Source organism: Miniopterus natalensis, chromosome 1, assembly GCF_054644295.1.
Source record: "Miniopterus natalensis isolate mMinNat1 chromosome 1, mMinNat1.hap1, whole genome shotgun sequence".
Lineage (NCBI taxonomy): Eukaryota > Metazoa > Chordata > Mammalia > Chiroptera > Miniopteridae > Miniopterus > Miniopterus natalensis.
Window position 1 is genome coordinate 118,317,999 of NC_142081.1, and position 19,112 is coordinate 118,337,110.

A 19,112-nucleotide genomic window follows, 5' to 3' on the forward strand; every position below is an offset into this window, starting at 1 on the left:
CTTTGCAGAGTCTTTTGGACAACAGAAGTTTTTAATTTTAATGAAGCCCATATTATCAGTTATTTCCTTCATGGATCATGTCTTTAGTGTTATATCTAAAAAGTCATTGCTATACTCAGGTCATCTAGATTTTATCCTGTGTTATCTTCTATGAGGTTTTCTTTTTTTTCCTTTTTAAAAATACTTTTATTGATTTTTAGAGAGAGAAGAAGGGAGAGGGAGAGAAAAACATCAGTCAGCTGCCTCGTACATGTCCCCTAGCAGGGACTGAGCCCTCATCCTGAGAATGTGCGCTGACAAGGAATCAAACCAGCCACGTTTTGGTTCATGGGACAGTGCCCAACCAAATGAGCCACACTGGCCAGGGCTCTAGGAGTTTTATAGGTTTTTACATTTAGATCCATGATCCATTGTGAGTTGGGAAGAACTGACATTTTGACAATATTGAGTCTTCTATCAGTGAATAAGGAATAGCTCTCCATTTCTTTAGTTCTTTGATTTCTTTCATCATCAGGGTTTTGTAGTTTTCCTTATATAGATCCTGTATATATTTTTTAGATTTATACTTCAGTATTTCATTTTTTGAGTGCTAATATAGTGCTAAGTGGTATTGTTTTTAATTTAAAATTCCAATTGTTCATTGCTGGTCTATAGGAAAGCAATTGACTTTATTGAATATATTTGACATGTAACATTGTATAAATTTAAGGTGTACAGCATATCAATTTAGCAAGTTTGATGGTTATACTATAATATTGTCTATTTTCATTATACTGTGCATTAGATCTCTATGGCATATTTACTAGTCCTTGCAAGTTTGTACTCTTAAACATCTGTCTTACCCTCCTAGCAATTGACTTCTGTATACTAATTTAACCTTGTATCTTGCAATCTTGCTATAACTGCTTATTCCAGTTTTTTTTTTTCTTTTTGTTGATTCTTTTGGATTTTCTATGTAGATGATTGTATTATCTGTGAATAAAGACAATTTTATTTCTTCCTTCTTTATCCGAGTACCTCTTATATTATTTTCTTGTCTTTTTGTAGTAGCTAGGACTTCCCATATGATAATGAAAAGATGTGGTGAGAGGGGACATCCTAGCCACAGTGGTAAAACTCCCAGTTTCTCACCGTTAAATATATTAGATTTTTTTGTAGATGTTCTTTATGTTCTTGAGGAAGTTCTCTTTTATAACTAGTTTGCTGAATATTATTTGCCTTCATTTCATTTATATACAAGCAAACGTGCCCATACCTCCCCCCCCCCCATCATTTCCCTCTCCCTCTGAAGAACTTTTTTTACATTTCTTGCAAGACCACTCTCTGGACAACAAATTTTCTCAGTGTTTCCATGTTTGAGAAAGTCTTTATTTCTCCTTTCCTTTTGATGAATAATTTCAGGGCTACATAATCCTAGATTGGTGGTTATTTTCTCTCAACACAGCTATTTCACTCCATTCTCTCCTGTTTGTATGGTTTCTGAGGCATCAGATGTAATTCTTATGTATATTCCTGTGTAGGTACAGTGCTTTTTCCTTCTGCTGGCTTCTTTTTCTATTTTTTTATCTATCGTTGATCTTCTGCACTTTGAATGTGATATGCCTAGATGTTGTTATTTTGACATTTATTCTGCTTGGTGTCCTCAGTGCTTTCAGGACCTGTGGTTTGGTATTTGACATTAATTTGGGGACGATATTAGTCACTATTGTTTCAAATATTTCTTCTGCTTTTTTCCTCTTTATTCTTCTCTGGTATTCCAGTTATGTCTATATTGCACCTTTTGTAGTTTGCCACAGTTCTTGGATAATCTGTTCCAATTATTTTTCCAGTCGTTTTTTTCTCCTTTTCAGTTTTGTAAGTTTCTATTGATATTATCCTCAAGCTTAGAGATTCTTTTTTTCAGGCATGTCCAGTTTACTGTAGAGCTCATCAATGGTGTTCTTCATTTTACACTGTTTTTGATCTCTGGTATTTCTCTTTGATTCTTTTTTAGAATTTTCATCTTTGCTTGCATTGCCCATTTGTTCTTGCATGTTGTCTCATTTTTCCATTAGAACTCTTACCCTATTAATCATAGTTTAAAAATTCCTGGTCCCATAATTCCAACATTCCTGCCACATCTGAGTCTGGCTCTGATGCTTGCTCTGTCTCTTCAGACAGTTTTTTGCCTTATAAGTGTGCATTAATGAAAGTTAGACATGATACACTAGATAAAAGGCACACCAACCCTTAATTGTCTTATAGTAAGATATCAGTGGAAAAATATTCTGTATTCCTGTGATTAGGTCTCAGTCTTGTAGTGAACCTCTGCCACTGGAGAATGAATTTTTCACATGCTTATCAGATCAGGATCCCCTGCCACCCCTCAGGTGGAAGGTGGCCAGAGTGGATTGGAGTTGGATATTTCCTTTAGCTAGGTGGGTTAATCTCTGGTAAACCCTAGTCTGTTAGGTGCTGGTAAATAGTTTCTCTTGAGAGTAGTGGGCCTTCTTAAGGAGAGAATACTCTGGTCTCTTTCACAATGGTTACTGTTCTCCTCCCGCTGGCTGGAAAAACAAGGAAACTTTTCTCCTATAAAACTCACAAAGAAGTGTTGGGGCTTCCCTATGACTGGTCCCCTCTGAAGTTTTGGCTCTTAGACTTGTACGCACTTAGCTCCCAGCAGTTTGTTAGTTTAAATTTTCATGCCCTGGTACTGGTTTCTGGTGATGCTTCTGCTTATGGGTTTCTGCTCTTAAGTTGTGATTCTGTGTATCCACCTGTTGGTGTTTCTGATTTTGGGAGCAGCAGTTTGCCCTGTGACCTCACTTTTGAGGCAGGTAAGAAAAGTTGTTAATTTTTCACTTTTGTAGTGCTTTACTTACTAGAATGGAGTGATGACTTCTAAGCCCCTTCCAAGCTAGACTGGAAACCAGAAGTTGATGCCTATGTCTCAAATATGTCCGATACCTCCTTGTCTAGAAAATCTTTGCTTTACCTTCAGGTAAAAAACCTTCACTCATTTTCTTAGGTGGAGGAGAGATGGTTGCTAGAGCCCTTGAATAAGGAAGGCAAAGTAGGAACCTGCCTACATTTCAAACAGCGTTAACCCATTACAACTAACTTTAAGTCTTCTTTATTCTTCACTCTCAATTGCAGACTTCCTTTTGCTACTGATACTTGAATTTTCTGAGAATTCAGTGGTGTAAAACAGGCTGGTTCTTATGCTTTTTTTCTTACTGCCAATATATGTTTCACCTTTCTTGGTCTTCTGTGTGAGTTATGTATCAACATTGTTATATAGCTTTTGAGGTATTGTTGCTGTTATTGCTTCCCATGTTTTCTATCTCTCGGTATCTTTAATTTGTCAAGTTTTTATTTAAGGGAAATATTCAGTTAAAGCTTGTTTTTCTTTTTTTAAAAAATATGTTTTTATTGATTGAAGGGAGAGGAAGGGAGAGGGAGGGAGAGATAAAAGCATCAATAGTAAGAAAGTCATTGATTGACTGCCTCCTGCACACACCCCCTCCTGGGGATCAAGTCTGCAACTGGGGGATGTGCCCTGACCAGGAATTGAACCTTGATCTCCTAGATCATAGGTCAACACTCAACCACTGAGCCATGCCAGCTGGGCAAAGCTTGCTTTTCTTTTGTTCAGTTTTTCCTTATCAGAACCCAAAATCAAAACTAGATAATTTAATTATCTGAAACATGTCATAGAGGTCTGTGCCCAGTCATGTTCCTTCACTAGCAAATAAAGCTAAGAATTATTCGATAATGAAAATTTCTTATTTTTGTCTTTCTATATATAGAAAGAGGTAGACCTGTATATAATTATTAAAAAGAAAAGAATGGCTTATTTTTTATACTAAGTAACAAGCGACTCGAATGTGAATGGGGAAAATAATTGTGATAGATAATAAAGGTACCCCTCCTTCCTTTTAAAAATGGACTTGAACATCTCATTAATCAGACTGTTGGCAATTATTATGATTTGTTGTTGATACTTGATTATACTACAGTTTGATGATTTGAATCTGATTATTTACCTTTTAAAGATTTTTAAAAAATAATATTTCTGCAATTTCTTTTTATAATATACAGAGAAAGCAACCAGTGAGATGAATACTGCTGAGGATTGGGGCCTCATTTTGGATATTTGTGATAAAGTCGGTCAGTCTCGCACTGGGTAAGTATTGCAAAGTTTCAAAGGATTTTTATTCATTTTTCCTTTTTATTAATATAGTACAACAAAGATAAGGTAGAACATATTACAATTATAATTTATTTTAAAAGATAATGTTTTTCCTAGAAAGATTTGAAGACTCATCCTATTTAGGTTACTTCTTATAACCAGTTAGAGTAACACGGCTGGTAAAAATGTTGCTACTTCAATTAATCACTCTTTTTCTCCTGAAATCCAGCTTTTTTCACTGATTTTTCAAGTCATCATGGATTTCTCAGTTACAAAGTTTGATGGTCATTTTTGAGTTCTTTTCGTCTTTGTCACATCTGCAACATTCTACCCAGCTGATGAGTGATTACTGAAAGAGGCACTTTAGGGAAATAGAATCTTAAACTTTTTGGCATATGGGCCTTTGGGAAATACAGAGCTTCTAAATAGTGCAATGAGTGGATTAACTGGTATATAGATTAATGCTTTTCTTAATTCCTGGGCTAATAACGTCCAACTATTGGCAGCCTTACTTAGGCCTTTATGCCCCACAAATGTTGGCTTATTCATGTACTTTCATGTGAAAAATGTTAGGGAGCACTGCTGCATTATACTGGGTTCTTCTGTTGGTGATCTTAACCTCTGATGTACCTTCTTTGGCTGTTCTTCTTTCCCTTCTAAATATAGTTTCTTAAACTTTCTTTGATCCATTTCCCCCCCCCCCCGTAATACATTTTTCTAATACTTTTTCTTTTGAAATCTGACAACTTCCAGTGATACATGTATTTTTCAGCTCTAATTTTTCTTAATTACCAGTTCTGTGGACACAGCATTATTTCTGGATAATCATACTGTATAGGCCTTAATCTTGCCATCCATAAACCTGACCTTGTGTCTCTTTTATCTTTAAACCTACTTTCCCTCCTTTGTTCCCTGCTTCTGTTAATGAAAAGATTATTCTCTTATTTTTACTTAAAACCTCAGTCACTGCCACATTTATGTTGTTACCCAGTTCTGTCAATCTGTCTCCATAATATCGCTCAGAATGTTGATGTTATAAAGTCTCCATGGCCAAACCAGGCTAGAGCAGTTTGTCTTCAAGTCCTTTTTATCCCTTCACTTTAGCCCTTTGAGGCCCCTACTGTATTCTGTCTGAGGTCCCCAAAAATGTTGCCTCCAAATGTGGCCTTATCCATCCCCTTTGTTGTCTTTATATTTAGTATACTAAGTCTTGTTCTTTCTGACCTTGTTAGTTCCTTAATATAATTGAAATTTGAGTAGCTACTGTGTGGTACATATCTATTCCTCTTTCTGTATTTCGATTGTCCCCTACCCCCTTTTTTATTTTTTACTTGAGACATTCTTTACTATGCCTAGATTTGTGAATTCACCTCTGGCATTTCTTTCCACTTCCATGTGGGTGCACCATTCTTTTCAACTCAAGCATTTTAGTTGTCAGTGCTTTTCTACCTTAGTTTAGTGCTGTCGGTCATTCTATTCCTTCAGTATGGAATATTTTCTTCTACCATTTCCTATCTCTGTGTCTCATATCCTCCCAGACCCAATATAGATACTATTTCTTCAGCAAAGCCTTTCCTTACTCCCTTCACTGAAAATCATATTATGGTCCTCTGAATCCTTAAAGCACCATACCAAAACTGTTTATATTTGTTTTGTCTTTTATGATAGTAATTTATATCCATTTAGTAGACTTAGATTTGTAGAATGAAAGGTCCATGAATTTTTGTTATACATAGGAAAGTAGCTTAGTGTTTGAGAGCATGGATTCTGGAGTGAGACTGCCTGGGTTCAAGTCCTAGCTCTTAACCCCTAACTACTCACATTGGTAAGTAACTGACCTTTCTAATTTGCTACATATGAAAATATTATCTTCATATGGGGCTTGTTTTGAGTATGAGACTTGTGTGTATGTGTGTATATATATATAGATAGATAGATAGATAGAGATATAGATAAATAGATATAGACATATGTAAATACATTTTTATATATAGTGTTTATAATAGTACCTGGCACACGGTTAAATGGGTGCACCTCTGCTTCTTTTTGATTAAAGTCATATTTTGTGACAGTTTGTTGAGGAGTGGGTATCAACCTAGTTCCATCCCTATATATTTTGGAGATAAAACCTTTATCTAGCATTCCAGTTGCAGAGTTCCTCCTCTCTGTTTTTTTTACTCCCTTGGTTTTCTTTTTATTGTTACTCTGGTGTTCTTCATTTTGTAGATATTTTTTATAATTTGGTTAGTCGCGTGACATGAAAAGGCAAACTGCTTTTCATTACTAGAAATAGTCCATATTTTTCTAGTTAAAAAATAAATTTGTAATTCTTCTGAAATTCTGTATGATGTATAATAAAGATGAGATCAATTTGTTTTTCTTCATGTTAACATTATTATACTAATAACATTTGTTTTTCTTCTCCCTATTTTTCTTGTGATGAGAACTTTTAAGATCTACACTCTTAGCAACTTTCAAATATATAATACAGTATTATAACTATACTCACTGTGCCATACATTACATTCTCAGAAGTTATTTATCTTGTAACTAGAAGTTTGTACATTTTGACCACATTCACTCATTTTGCCCCTCTTTTCTCTGTTTCTATGAGTTGTTTATATTTCACATATCAGTGAGATCATACAGTATTTGTCTTTGTTGATTCATTTCACTTGGCATTAATGCCCTCAAGGTTCATCCATGTTGTCCACATATATTTAAAATATACTAATTTATAGCTTTAAAGAACTACTTTTTATTTTTATTTTTTAAAAATACAGTACCAGTAGGTTTAGGTACATGCTCTTTTTAAAATTTTTTTTCAAATTTAGACAATGTTCCCTCTCTCAGTATAATGAGGGGTGGTTCTGTTTGTCCTTTTAATCACTATTTTTTCCCTTCCTCTTTCCTTCTTTGTCTTTTTTCCTTCCACTTGTTTCCCCCTCTCTTGACAGTTATGGCTCTCTAGTTCCTTTAAATCCTCATTAATTATTTATTTGTATAAATGCAATATTTTTTTATAGCTTTTGTTAATAAAGAATTGTTTGAAAAGGATTATCTAATAATTGTGATACCATTCTGATATTATTGGAGCTTTTTAAAAAAAATGTCAAACCCTCAGTATTTATTCTTGTGTATGATTTCTCTTCAAGAATGTTTTACATAAGGATCAGGACCACATTTTGACTTTCATGGACACTTGGTACCTTTGCTTTCCTGGGTCCCTTTCTCTGTTAAAAATAAAAATATTTTATGATTGCATTGTTGTAAAGACAAATGTACATTAAAACATTATTGTGGGCCCCTAAAATTATTGTGAGCCCTAGGCATTGTATCAATGTGCCTAAGGATAGTATTACAGAATTGAGTTATATATTATCAGGTCAACTTAATAATAGACAATTCTTAAGGTTTTTTTTAGATGAGCAATAAACTATGGGATACTTAGGAGGAGTTTTCTAATATGTAATTTATTTGTTGGTTTATTTATTTTTATTGTAGTAAAGTATATGGAACAAATTTATCACTGTAACATTTTTAAGCATTTGGTATGTTCACATTGTTGTGCGATCATCATAACCATCCATCTCCAGAACTTATTATCATCTCCAACTGATCTCTCTACCTGTTAAACAGCTTTCCATTCTCCCTTCCCCCAGCACCTGAAAATTACTTATATAGTTTGTTTTTAATCTTTTAAATCATTTTATGGCTAGTGTATATGGAAAACTTATGGAGATCTATCTGGTTTATGTTATCTAGGAACCTAGATACACATGTTTAGATATGGGTTACTGATGGTAACATAAGAATATTGAACAATATTCAGTATTCTAGATACCTGGTGTGCTTTATAGAAGATCGAGATGTATAATTGGTGTGAGAGAGGAAGGGGGACATCAGTTTTCCTGAGACAAATTTAGACAGGGTAGGTTAATGTAGAGAGAAGTTATGGATTGGAATGCAATTCATAAGTTTATTTTTTTAGGCAATAGTCTAGATTTTTTTTTTTTTTTTTTTAAAGTATTACCATTTGGTATTAATCTGTAGTTTTATAAATATAGACCTATTTAAGAGGGCTGACTTAGGGATGGTGAAGGGAACTTTAGGAAAAACATTTCTCTTTTAGTAAGACTTTTTTTTATCAAAATGATTTGTAACCAGCAATATATTATAAAATTATTTAATGCATAAATACAATAATTTATTTTAATTTAAATCCTTCTTTCCTAAGGAAATAATATTTTTAAATCCTTTGGTCCCTCCTCCTCCCCCTCCCCCACTCTCCTCCTTAGACCCTTTTTGTTGTAGTCATCTGTTTTAGAGTTCTGGTAGTTTGGAAAATATTCTCTAGTTTTAAGGGGGGAAAAAAGAGCCATTACGGTGAAATTTTCTTTAGTCAGAACTATGACTCAAAAACATGGCTCCTGGTGGTGGTGTTTGTTTGTTTGTTTGTTTGTTAATCCTCACCTGAGGATATTTTTCCCATTGATATTTTAGAGATAGTGGCGGGGGGGGGGGGGGGGGGGGCGCGGCAGGGAGAGATAGAGAGAAACATGGATGTGGGAGAGACACATCGATTGGTTGCCTCCCGAATGTGCTTTGACTGGGGCAGGGATCCTATGCAACCTAGGTAGGTACCCTTGTCCGGGAATCAAACCTGTGACTCTGGTGCACCGGCTGATGCTCTAATCACTGCGCAGTGCGGGCCAGGGCTCAGTGATGTTTTGAAAATCTCTCAATTCTTTGCCTCTTAAAAAAAAATCTTACTACTGTTCTGTTCTTTAATTATATATATGTATGTGTGTGTGTATTTGTTATTTTAAAAAAATTTATAGTATTTTTATATAATAAATGCACTTTTTTGTTTTAAAAATAAATACATGTTCACATCGCTCAGACATTAAAACAATTTAAAAAGATGAACATTCATAAATATCCCTTTTTTCTCCCTCATCCTCTGTAGATAACCACTTTTGTTTCTCTTATATCTTTCCATTGTTTCTTTACACAGATATGAATATATTTTCCCTATTCATACACAATAGGCATATTGTATACACTATTCTACATTTGTAATTTCTTAATATTTCCTGTCAGACTTAGAAATATATATTTTTTACTGTCTCTCAGTATTAAATTTGTTGTAAAAATTGACAAATTTAGAAATAATTTTCTAGTTTAGCATCAGTTTTGATTAGTGACATATAGAATATTTAACATACTTTAATAATTATTAAAGTTATTCAGTAATTTTAAATAATTGTCTAATTTTCAGGAAACCTAATAGATGTAATTCCTGTTTGTGTCATATAGGTTATAGGGTTTTTTAAAAGCCTGAAATGTTTGAATATACTGGACTTAAAGCCTTAGGAGCATTCTGAAAATATTTTTCTAACTGCCTAAGATATTCACATGATTTTTAGTGTGCAGTTCCAGTGTATGAGTAAGTACTGAGAAGTGCCTAGCCAATGAGGTCATATGGTGGACTAAAAAGCCTGTTTGTTTAGAATCAAGAGAACTTTCAGAAGGGTAGTACCAGTTTTCTTTAACACATCTCCACATAATAAAAATGCTTTTGTTAGTTTTGATTGATTTGTTTATATTATTTGTAAAAAATGTGAGCATAGGTATTGCTTCTCCACAACAAAGTTAAAATTAAAGTTTTGTAATTGACAGTGAGATTAATTTGTGCTATTATTTTATATTTTAACTCCTTGCTTAGGTTGACTGAAGGTGGAAAACATACCTTTTTTTTAACTTGGCTAAGGGATTTACTTAGGTTGTAAGTTTTGATTTATTCAAACAGAATTAGAAGGATAAAATAGTAGTCATTACTAACATTTTGTGAAAAGTATAAGCCTTTTGGAAAGAGTTTGTTAAAAATATTTTTCATTGGCTTTCTATTGCCCTGTCCTCGACTTGGGCTGTGACTTTTTCTGACAGTCAACTGGAAGTTGATAGACTACTGTATCCTGATTTTTTTAAGGAAAAACTAATCTTTGATCTAGACTTCTTCAAGTTAGAAGGGCAGAATCAGGGAGAGAAATAGTTTTCTTGCAGTATATATTTTATTATAATCGTATCTTCAATTTCCAGGCCTTAATTTTCAAAGTCTTTTAAGTCCTCTTTTAAGAATAATAGCCAACATTTATTGACTGCTTATTATTTGCCAGGTTTTTTCTCAGTCCCTTATAAATATTTTATGTAGTCATCAGAGCAGCTCTAAGTACTGTAGTTTTTCCAGTTTACAGATGGGAATCTGATCCAAATTTGGGATTCTTTAATGTAATTTAAATTAGAGGGAAATTAAGATGATGGATGAGGATTCAGGAGAAAGTGGGGATAGTAGCAGAAGCCACATTACTGATTAGGGAATAAGATCTTATTAGATCTTTTTTTTCATCTTTGTTTGCCCTGGACAGTGATATTACTTTTGTATTTTAGTATGATTTTTAAAACACCATGTATTTTATAGATTGGGACCTATAGAATTCTAGCAACTGTAGAGATCATTTCATGGATAAGGAAATTAAAGTTTCCTTATTTTAATGTGACTTGTAGTAGTAGAGAGGCAAAATTAAAGTCAGATTTTTTACTCCCAGATTTATGTTTTTGCTCAGTTCTCTGTGCTGTGTCCTTCAGTGCCTATAGTGAACAGTTATTTGAAAGTTAAAATTATTACTAAGACATACCAATTTTATATTGAAAGTTTTAGTGATTCTTCTCTCTCTTATACATTATGTTGCATTACGTTTTGTTTGAAATATACCTTACTGTTATATAGTCTGGGAAATTCAGAATATCATCATACTCAATTTAAGTATGTGGTGACTGTTATCTATCCTTTCATAATTCTCAATGTTTAGTATGTAGAAGTTTAGTTACCTTTCTTTTCTGATAAAGTCTTTTGGGATCATGAACTTTTTTTGTTTTTTGTAAATTTTTAATTTATTGGGGTGACATTGGTTAATAAAATTATATGGGCTTCAGGTGTACAATTTTATAATACATCATCTGTACATTGTATTGTGTGTTCACCACCCTACGTCAAGTCTCCTTCCATCACCATTTATCTCACCTTTACTTTCTCCTACCTCCTACCACCCTCCTTTCCTTCTGATAGTTACCATAGTGGTGTGAGTCTATGAGGGGTTTTTTTGTTTTATTTTAATTTTAATTTTTTGCTTAATCCCTTCACCTTTTTTCACCCAGCCCCCAACCACACCCTCCCTCTGACAGCTGTTAGTCTATTTTCTCTGTATTTGTGAGCCTGTGTCTGTTTTGTTTATTTATTTTGTTCGTTAGATTCCACATATAAGTGAAATCATATGGTATTTGTCTTTCTCTGACTGGCTTATTTCAGTTACTATAATACTCTCCAGGTCCATCCATGCTTTTGAAAAAGGTAAGATTTCTTCTTCTTTTATGGCTGAGTAGCAGTCTATTGTGTGAATTTACCACAGCTTTTTTATTCACTCATCTACTGATGGGCACTTGGGATGCTTCCAGATCTTGGCTATTGTAAATAGTGCTGCAGTGAACATAGGGCTGCCTATTTTTTTTCGAATTAGTGTTTCGAAATTCTTTGGATATATTCCTGGAAGTGGAATTGCTGGGTTCTTTAAATAGCCAAATAACATTGTCTATTATATTCATGTCCCACCACTCATCATACAAGAAATACCTACTGTATTTGAGAATTTGATATTTGTACTCAGTGTTTCCCCCTTTTCCCCCTTATGTTGTGTAGACTGTATTTTATGTAATGTGTATTACAAATCAAATACACATTTTGAATGTTAGTGAATATACAGCTATTATTCATTCCAGTTCTGATTTCTTTCACATTTTATATTAGAGTTCCCTTACAGTTATATACATATATATGTATTGACTTCATTCAGCAAAGATTTGAGTTCCCATATCACAGTGTGTGCCTGCTAGGCACTATATACTAAGTATAAGTATAAAAGACCTATAAAAGCTATGCATACACATTATTCTCCCTCCCTCCACAATATAGATACACTTACGGGGGTGGGCAAAAGTGGGTTTACAGTTTGTATGGAAAAAGACATGCAGGTTAGAATTATTACAATAGCTTTTATTAACTGTTTCACATACTCAAAACAGTAAACCTACTTTTGTCCACCCCTGTATATTCTTGAATGGTAAGTTGTAAAGCACTTTCTATAGCATGTCAGATGAAAATGTAAAATTTAAATCACTTTAAAATAGCTTTGAAAATTAAAGTTGTAAAAGTAACTTGACGGAACAATAAGATATGTTTGTGCTTTCTAGAACTAACATTGTTGACTGTCTCTAAGTCCCTGGCACCATTCTAATATTGTAATAGCATATTGATAAGCATAAGAATTCCCTATTACAAATGAGGTCTGTCAATCTACAAATCTTTTTCTACTGTACCACAATACTGCTTTTGTCTAACAGTGGTTCTCAGCCCTGGCAGTATTGCTCTATTAGGGATGGTTTTGGTGGTTACACTGATGGGGTTACTACTGACATTGATTGGGCAGGGACCCAGGTGTGTGATACGCCAGATAGTCTTACTCTACAAATAATTTTTCTGTCCTGAACACCCAGGCGTGCTCCTGTTTAGAAACATATTACTAGTGTCTTTATACATTTTAAGTTCTATTTCATAGGTAATTAGAACTATGTGAGCACATTCATTAACTGAGCTTAATATTATTATTGCTATTAATATATATTTTACTGTTTTTCTTTTATATTTGCAATACTTTAAGGAAAATGTCCTTTTATTCTTTTTTAGGGCCCCATGAGGGAGATAATGAAGAGATTGTACCTTTATTTTGAGAAGTTGATGGCTCTAGAATCATTGATTGATTTAGTAATAGATGCAATAATTAGAATTTAAATTTACTGTCTTTCAATGGTAATAATTTCCTTAAGAGTATAAAATAACCTTTTTATCATAGCTTAACTTATTATTTTTATGATACAAAAGTACTTTTCAAATGGGATATAGAGACATAATTTGAAATAATTTGAAAAAGCTTTATAAAGCATAAGATGCCACAAAATCTTGACTTCTTTATCTAACAAAGTTATTAAATATTTTTGGCTTTCTCCTTATATATTAATGGAAGGACCTTTTCAGGTAATCTCACTAACTGGTGACTATGGACTAATGTGGAGCTATCTATCTGTCATAACTACACAACATCATAGATATAAGTGGATAGACATTTATAAATAATGTGTGGTGACAATTTTGGAAATTTACTTGGAGCTATTCTCAAAGAGATTTGAAATTTCATTATTATTTGAAAAGAGAATTGTAGGATTGCAAAATTAGTTTTAAGTTTTCCTTGATCCTCTGACAATAGATTTGAGCTATATCATATGCATATTTAACTTATTGAATTTAACTGTATTCTTTTACAGCCCCTCAAGTGTTACTTGTCCTAAGAACTTGTCCCTGCTTTTCATTTAGTGAACAGCTTATATGTGCTGTTTCACAATTTTAGTTCCCATTTCTCTTATAGACTGTGAATGTCTCACTGAGTGCAAGTCTTGCTCAGAGTAAGCATGTTTTAAACAACATGGCCCTATATGCAAGCTAACTTCTTCACCTGGTGCTAAAAGTAAGTTTGCTTCAGTAATTGAGGAAAGATTGCCTGTATTGAGCATATTTGAGAGATGACAGAGTATTTTCTTCAAAAGGTAACCCCTTAATCAAGAACAGTTGATGAACTGCAGTATTCCCATTATAACCTTGATTTTGCAAACAAACCCCTGGAATGGTACTATTCCATTACATTTTACAATGGTGTGATTTATGCTATTGTCCTTTATCACATGGAAGAAAAACAGTTATTTTGGGGTTGGGAAATTGGGAGAGATAAGAGAGAATTCTCCTTTCCTGTTTTTTTCTTTGTTCGTTTGGTGGTGGTGTTTTTTTACCTCTATCTTCTTGTTTTCCCATCTAATGGTAAGGGAAAGAGAGGCTACATCTTACAAAAAGTTTTAAAATATCAAAATGTGGTTTTGAGAAGTTTTTGAGAGAGATGAATTTGGTTACCCTTACAAAGGTAGGTGATAGAAACCATTGTAGCCTCCTAAATGCACATGCAGATTTTATTGTAGCATGTATTTTTACAAAATACTTCATTTGTGTTTATTATTTCCTCACATCCTGTGTTCCTTCCAGTACTACTTATTGTGCATTTTTCCCTTATGGTCTTACTATAATTCTGAGAAATACATTTTATGAACGTATGTATATTTTTCACGTAGAAAACAAGCTCAGTGGAAGACATGCAGAAATTGGTAACAAATAGCTTTATAAGGGAGAATATTTAATTCTAAATAATAATTACTGTACAACAGTGAAAAGTACAAAATATATTTTCTATAGCTCAACAGCTTCTTATTGAGCATCAACCATGTGGACAGTACTATTCTAGGCAACGTGCAGAATGAGAGTGTATTATCTTCAGTCACTGGAGAGCAACAATAGTTGCTAAATAATTCTTATTTTTCTCTCAAATTTCAGTTGAGAATTTATTATGTGGCCTGGCTAGGGAGTAAGGAACCCAGGATGAACAGTGTAGCCCTGGACCATGTCTTTAGGAACTCTCAAGATGGGGGAGATAAACAGTTAAGGAAATTTTACTTAAAAAGGAAGATGAAAAATAATTCTAAATAACACAAGTTAGTACTGTTTAAAGCTGACATCTTTCAGCCCACTTTGTTAGAGGCTATTCTGTTGCTACATAACAAACCATGCTAAGACTTAGTGGCCTAAAAGAGCAATCTGTTATCTTCTCAGTTCTGTGAATTAATTAAGATCTGGGCACTACTTACTTGGGGTTTTCATGAAGTTGCAGTCAGATAGTGGCTGGAACTGGAGTCATCTGAAGGCCTAACTGGGATGGATGCTCAAAATGGCTGGTAGTTGATGGCTGGCTATCAGCTAGGACCTCAGCTAGGGCTATCCACTGCATGTGGCTTGAGTTTCTCACAGAAAGGTGACTGGGTTCCCAGAGGGAACATCCTAAGAGCAAATGTTTTAAGAGACCTAGGCATATAATGTGCATGGCTTCTTATGAACTGTACATCTCAGAACATCACTTCTTTTAAATTCAGTTGGTCAAGCAGGTCACTGAGTTCAGCCCAGAGTCAAGGTGAGGGTTAGACATTACCTATTGATTCCTGAAAAGTCTGTTTTCTGTCTCATCTACAATTTGAGAAGAAGGCCAGTAGAAGCCACAACTATGTGAAAGTACTGCCCTCTTTCCCCCTCAACCTCATGAACTAACTACATGACCCAGGTTTATGCATAAAAAGATGGTTTTGTGGATGAACAGTTTTGGCTGGGGTTTCCCATACATCCAGTGTGCCTTGGAAAATTCCAGTTATGTCTGCTGTTCCTGTACTATATTCACTTGGCACTCCCTTTCACTCTCAAAAGGATACTTGATTAGATGATAAACTGTACAGATACTGTGTATGTGGTCAACTTTCTTTTGTCATTCAGAGGTTAATAATCATAATATACCTACTTTAAATTCACTTATTAACTCTTAAACCTTTTTTAAAACAGTACTTTAATAATAATTTTTCAGTAAATTGTAGGATTTAATAATCAAAATATAACAAGTCACATCTGTGGTTTTTTATCGTCTTGTGGAAATACTGAAAAACTGAATTGAAAAAAAAAAATGCACAAAAGAGAATGAGATAGTATCAAATTTTTGTGGGTCACTTGTATTGTTGAATACTGCCAGTTTTATACACAATTCCAAAGTGAGTTTTTTAAGCTTATAGTTTAAATGATACTGCTGTGTTGACATACATAAAGTGTTCATCAGCATTTGTAAGCATTTTGATTGGCTTTGCAGCCCTATCCTTTTTATGGTGTAATAGCCAACTTTGTTTTGGTGCCAGAGATATCTTTTGCCTTAGTTTTAAAAATAGCTATGGTAAAATATCCAAACAATATAGAAATGAATGAAATACAAAGTAAAAGTTCCCTTTCAGAGCCCCTTTCTCCACTCCCCTTTACAAAATCATCACAACTTTAGATTTTCTTACTTTAAAAAAAGTGGTTTACAACCAATACACCAGAAATTTTATTTAAAAATTTGGTGGTAGCCCTGGCCAGGTTGCTCAGTTAGAACGTTGGATCCCGTACACCAAAAGATTGCTGGTCCAATTCGTGATTTGGGCACATGCCTAGGTTGTGTGTTTCATCCCCATTCTGGGTACATTTGGGAGGCAGCCATCCATGTTTCTCACATCCATGTGTTGTCATTGTGTTTGTGTGTGCTCCCCCCCCCCGCCTCCCTTTCTCTCTCAAATCAATAAGCATATTCTCCAATAAGGATTGGAAAAAAAAAAACCTTAAAAAATTGGTAGTAAAGCAAGTATAAAGGATTACTTTCTAAAAATGTTCATTCACTAAGCTAAATTATCATTGGATCTTTAATTTTAATGGTTTTAATTTTGCTATTTGGATAATTCTTTTTATATATGGCTTTTACTAGTGCTTTGAAATGCTGGTTTTGTGTTTTTATATCAACATGGTTTTTATAACTGCAAAAATTAGCATGGGGCCACAGATTCCGGCTCCTAAAATAAGTCCAACTGTCAAAAAGGCAAAATGTTATATATATATAATGTCTTCAGTCTAATGGTGCTATCAGATACTTTTAATATTATACAAAATCAGTAGAAAAAGAGCTTTAGAATTGTTAATAGTTGAATGCTTGACACATAATGGGTAGTCAATAAATATTACTTCTTTTGTTTATGTTTTTCTCTTACCCCATGCTCTTGAAGTGGAAACTTCCCAACAGGCAATGAAACATCCTTAGAAACAGATATCCTATTTTTTATCCAAATTTTTCTCTGTTAAGAATTTCCCCCCCTCTTTACCATGATGCTTGGTAATGTTTTTTCCATTCTTAAAGAACTTTCCTAGGATAATTATTCTTACTGGCCAAATTTTCCAGGGCTCATTAGAATCCAGTTCACTTGATAATGTTTTTCCTTTTGTGTGTGTGATTATATTTACATACTTATTTCACATACCGTAAAATCCATCAATTCATTAGTTTTTAATGTAGTCAGGTGTTTGTTCAACTGTCACCACTGTCTAATTTCAAAACATTTGTCACCCCAAAAATAAACCCTTAACGCTTTCTTCCTCAGCCCTCCTCAGCCCCAGAAGCCACTAATTTACTTCCTATCAGTACAGTCTTACCTATTTTAGGCATTTCGTGTAAATGGAATCAAACAGTATGTGGTTTTTGTGACCAGCTTCTTTCACTTAGTATGTTTTCAAGGTTTATCTTCGTTGTAGTATGTATCGGTACTTCTCTTTTTTTCTTTTTTTCATTTTATTTATTGTGGCACAATACAAGTAACATGAAATTTACTATTTTAACCATTTTTAGGTGTGCAATTCGGTGGCATTCAGTACATTTACCGAGTTGTGCAGCTATCACATCCAAAACCTTTTTATCATCCCAAACTCTGTATACATTGTAAAGAACTCTTTATTCCCCCTCCTCCTAGCCACTGATGACTTCTCTTTTACTTTCTGTCTCTATTTATTTGCCTGTTTTAGTTACTTCATGTAAGTGAAGTCATACATTTGTCGTTTTGTGTTTGGCTCTTCAACACATAGATCTCACTTTTGCCCACCTTGTGGTGCCTGGGTTTTCCCACAGCAAATTGAAATGAACCCTTATGCTGGTATATAGAACTCTTTCTTCATATAGTTCCTTCTACTCTGTCCTTCAAATTTTAGCTCCCTCAGCCTTTTGAATTCTGATTTCTGTCCTCTCAACTCAGTGAGATATTGTTCTCTTCTTGGGATCACCTTCTGTGCACTGAGATCCAGAAACTGTCTTTAGACAGAAAGCCTATATTGATATCTGGACAGTGCCTCTAGGTAGAAGTTGAGGCAGAGGCCTGGCTTATCTAATTTGTATTCCTTCTTAGAGATCATCATTATGCACTGTCTGTGGTCTTGTGTACTAAACAGTTACCTCAGTGTATGTTTTACATATATATTTTTCTTTTTTTGTAATTGTTTATAGCAGGAGTGTAAGTCTGGTTCCAGTTATTCCATCATGACTGGAAGTGGAAGTCTTGTTCTACCATTTTATTTTCAAAACTTTTTTCACTCAAAATTAGCCTACAGTGCCTAACCTATGATTGCTAAGGAAAAGAGTTTGTTAATCTTGTTTGAAAATGTAAAGGAACTTGTCAGCATACAATTTTTCAATTGTGTCATTAATAAAAATTAAACTTCTTTACCATAGTCTCCCTATTGCCTAGTATAGTTGTGGGGGGAGGGGCGGCTGGATGTACTACTAATTGATTGTTACATTTCTCATATTTTAGACCTAAAGATTGTCTTCGGTCTATTATGAGGAGGGTGAACCATAAAGATCCTCATGTTGCTATGCAAGCTCTGACTGTGAGTGATTTGATTCTAGGTTCTATCACAAAATTACCTGCTGAAATTGAGCCCTTTTAACTTGGGAATTTTGCTTTTAGCTTCTAGGAGCATGTGTATCAAACTGTGGCAAAATTTTTCATTTAGAAGTATGTTCAAGAGATTTTGCTAGTGAAGTAAGCAACGTATTAAATAAGGTAAGGAACATTATTCCCAGAAATGAATTCAGACAGTGATTTTTCTTTATGTATTTTATTGTTCAGTTCCCTACATTTTAAATCACAGAGGACTAGTCTGTGCCTTTTTTTTTTTTTAACTCTTTCTTGCCTATGTCTATCCAATATATAAGTAAATGTTACATTTTGCTGAAGAAACAACACTTTTGTAACTTTAAGAGTTGGTTTTTTCAAGCCAAATTAGAATATACTTAACCTTTTTTTTCTTTATCATTCCTTTCATCTGGTAAGTAAATGTGTG

General features: G+C 34.0%; 1 protein-coding gene across 1 annotated transcript in view; it reads left to right on the forward strand.

Moving 5' to 3' along the window:
* STAM (signal transducing adaptor molecule) overlaps positions 1-19,112 on the forward strand; it is a 66,571-nt gene that overhangs the window by 15,183 nt on the left and 32,276 nt on the right. Inside the window, exons 2-4 of the mRNA XM_016217414.2 lie at positions 4,084-4,168; positions 18,581-18,656; positions 18,737-18,832. Of these exons, the coding sequence (XP_016072900.1) occupies positions 4,084-4,168; positions 18,581-18,656; positions 18,737-18,832 (257 nt within the window). The remainder of the gene's footprint in view (positions 1-4,083; positions 4,169-18,580; positions 18,657-18,736; positions 18,833-19,112) is intronic.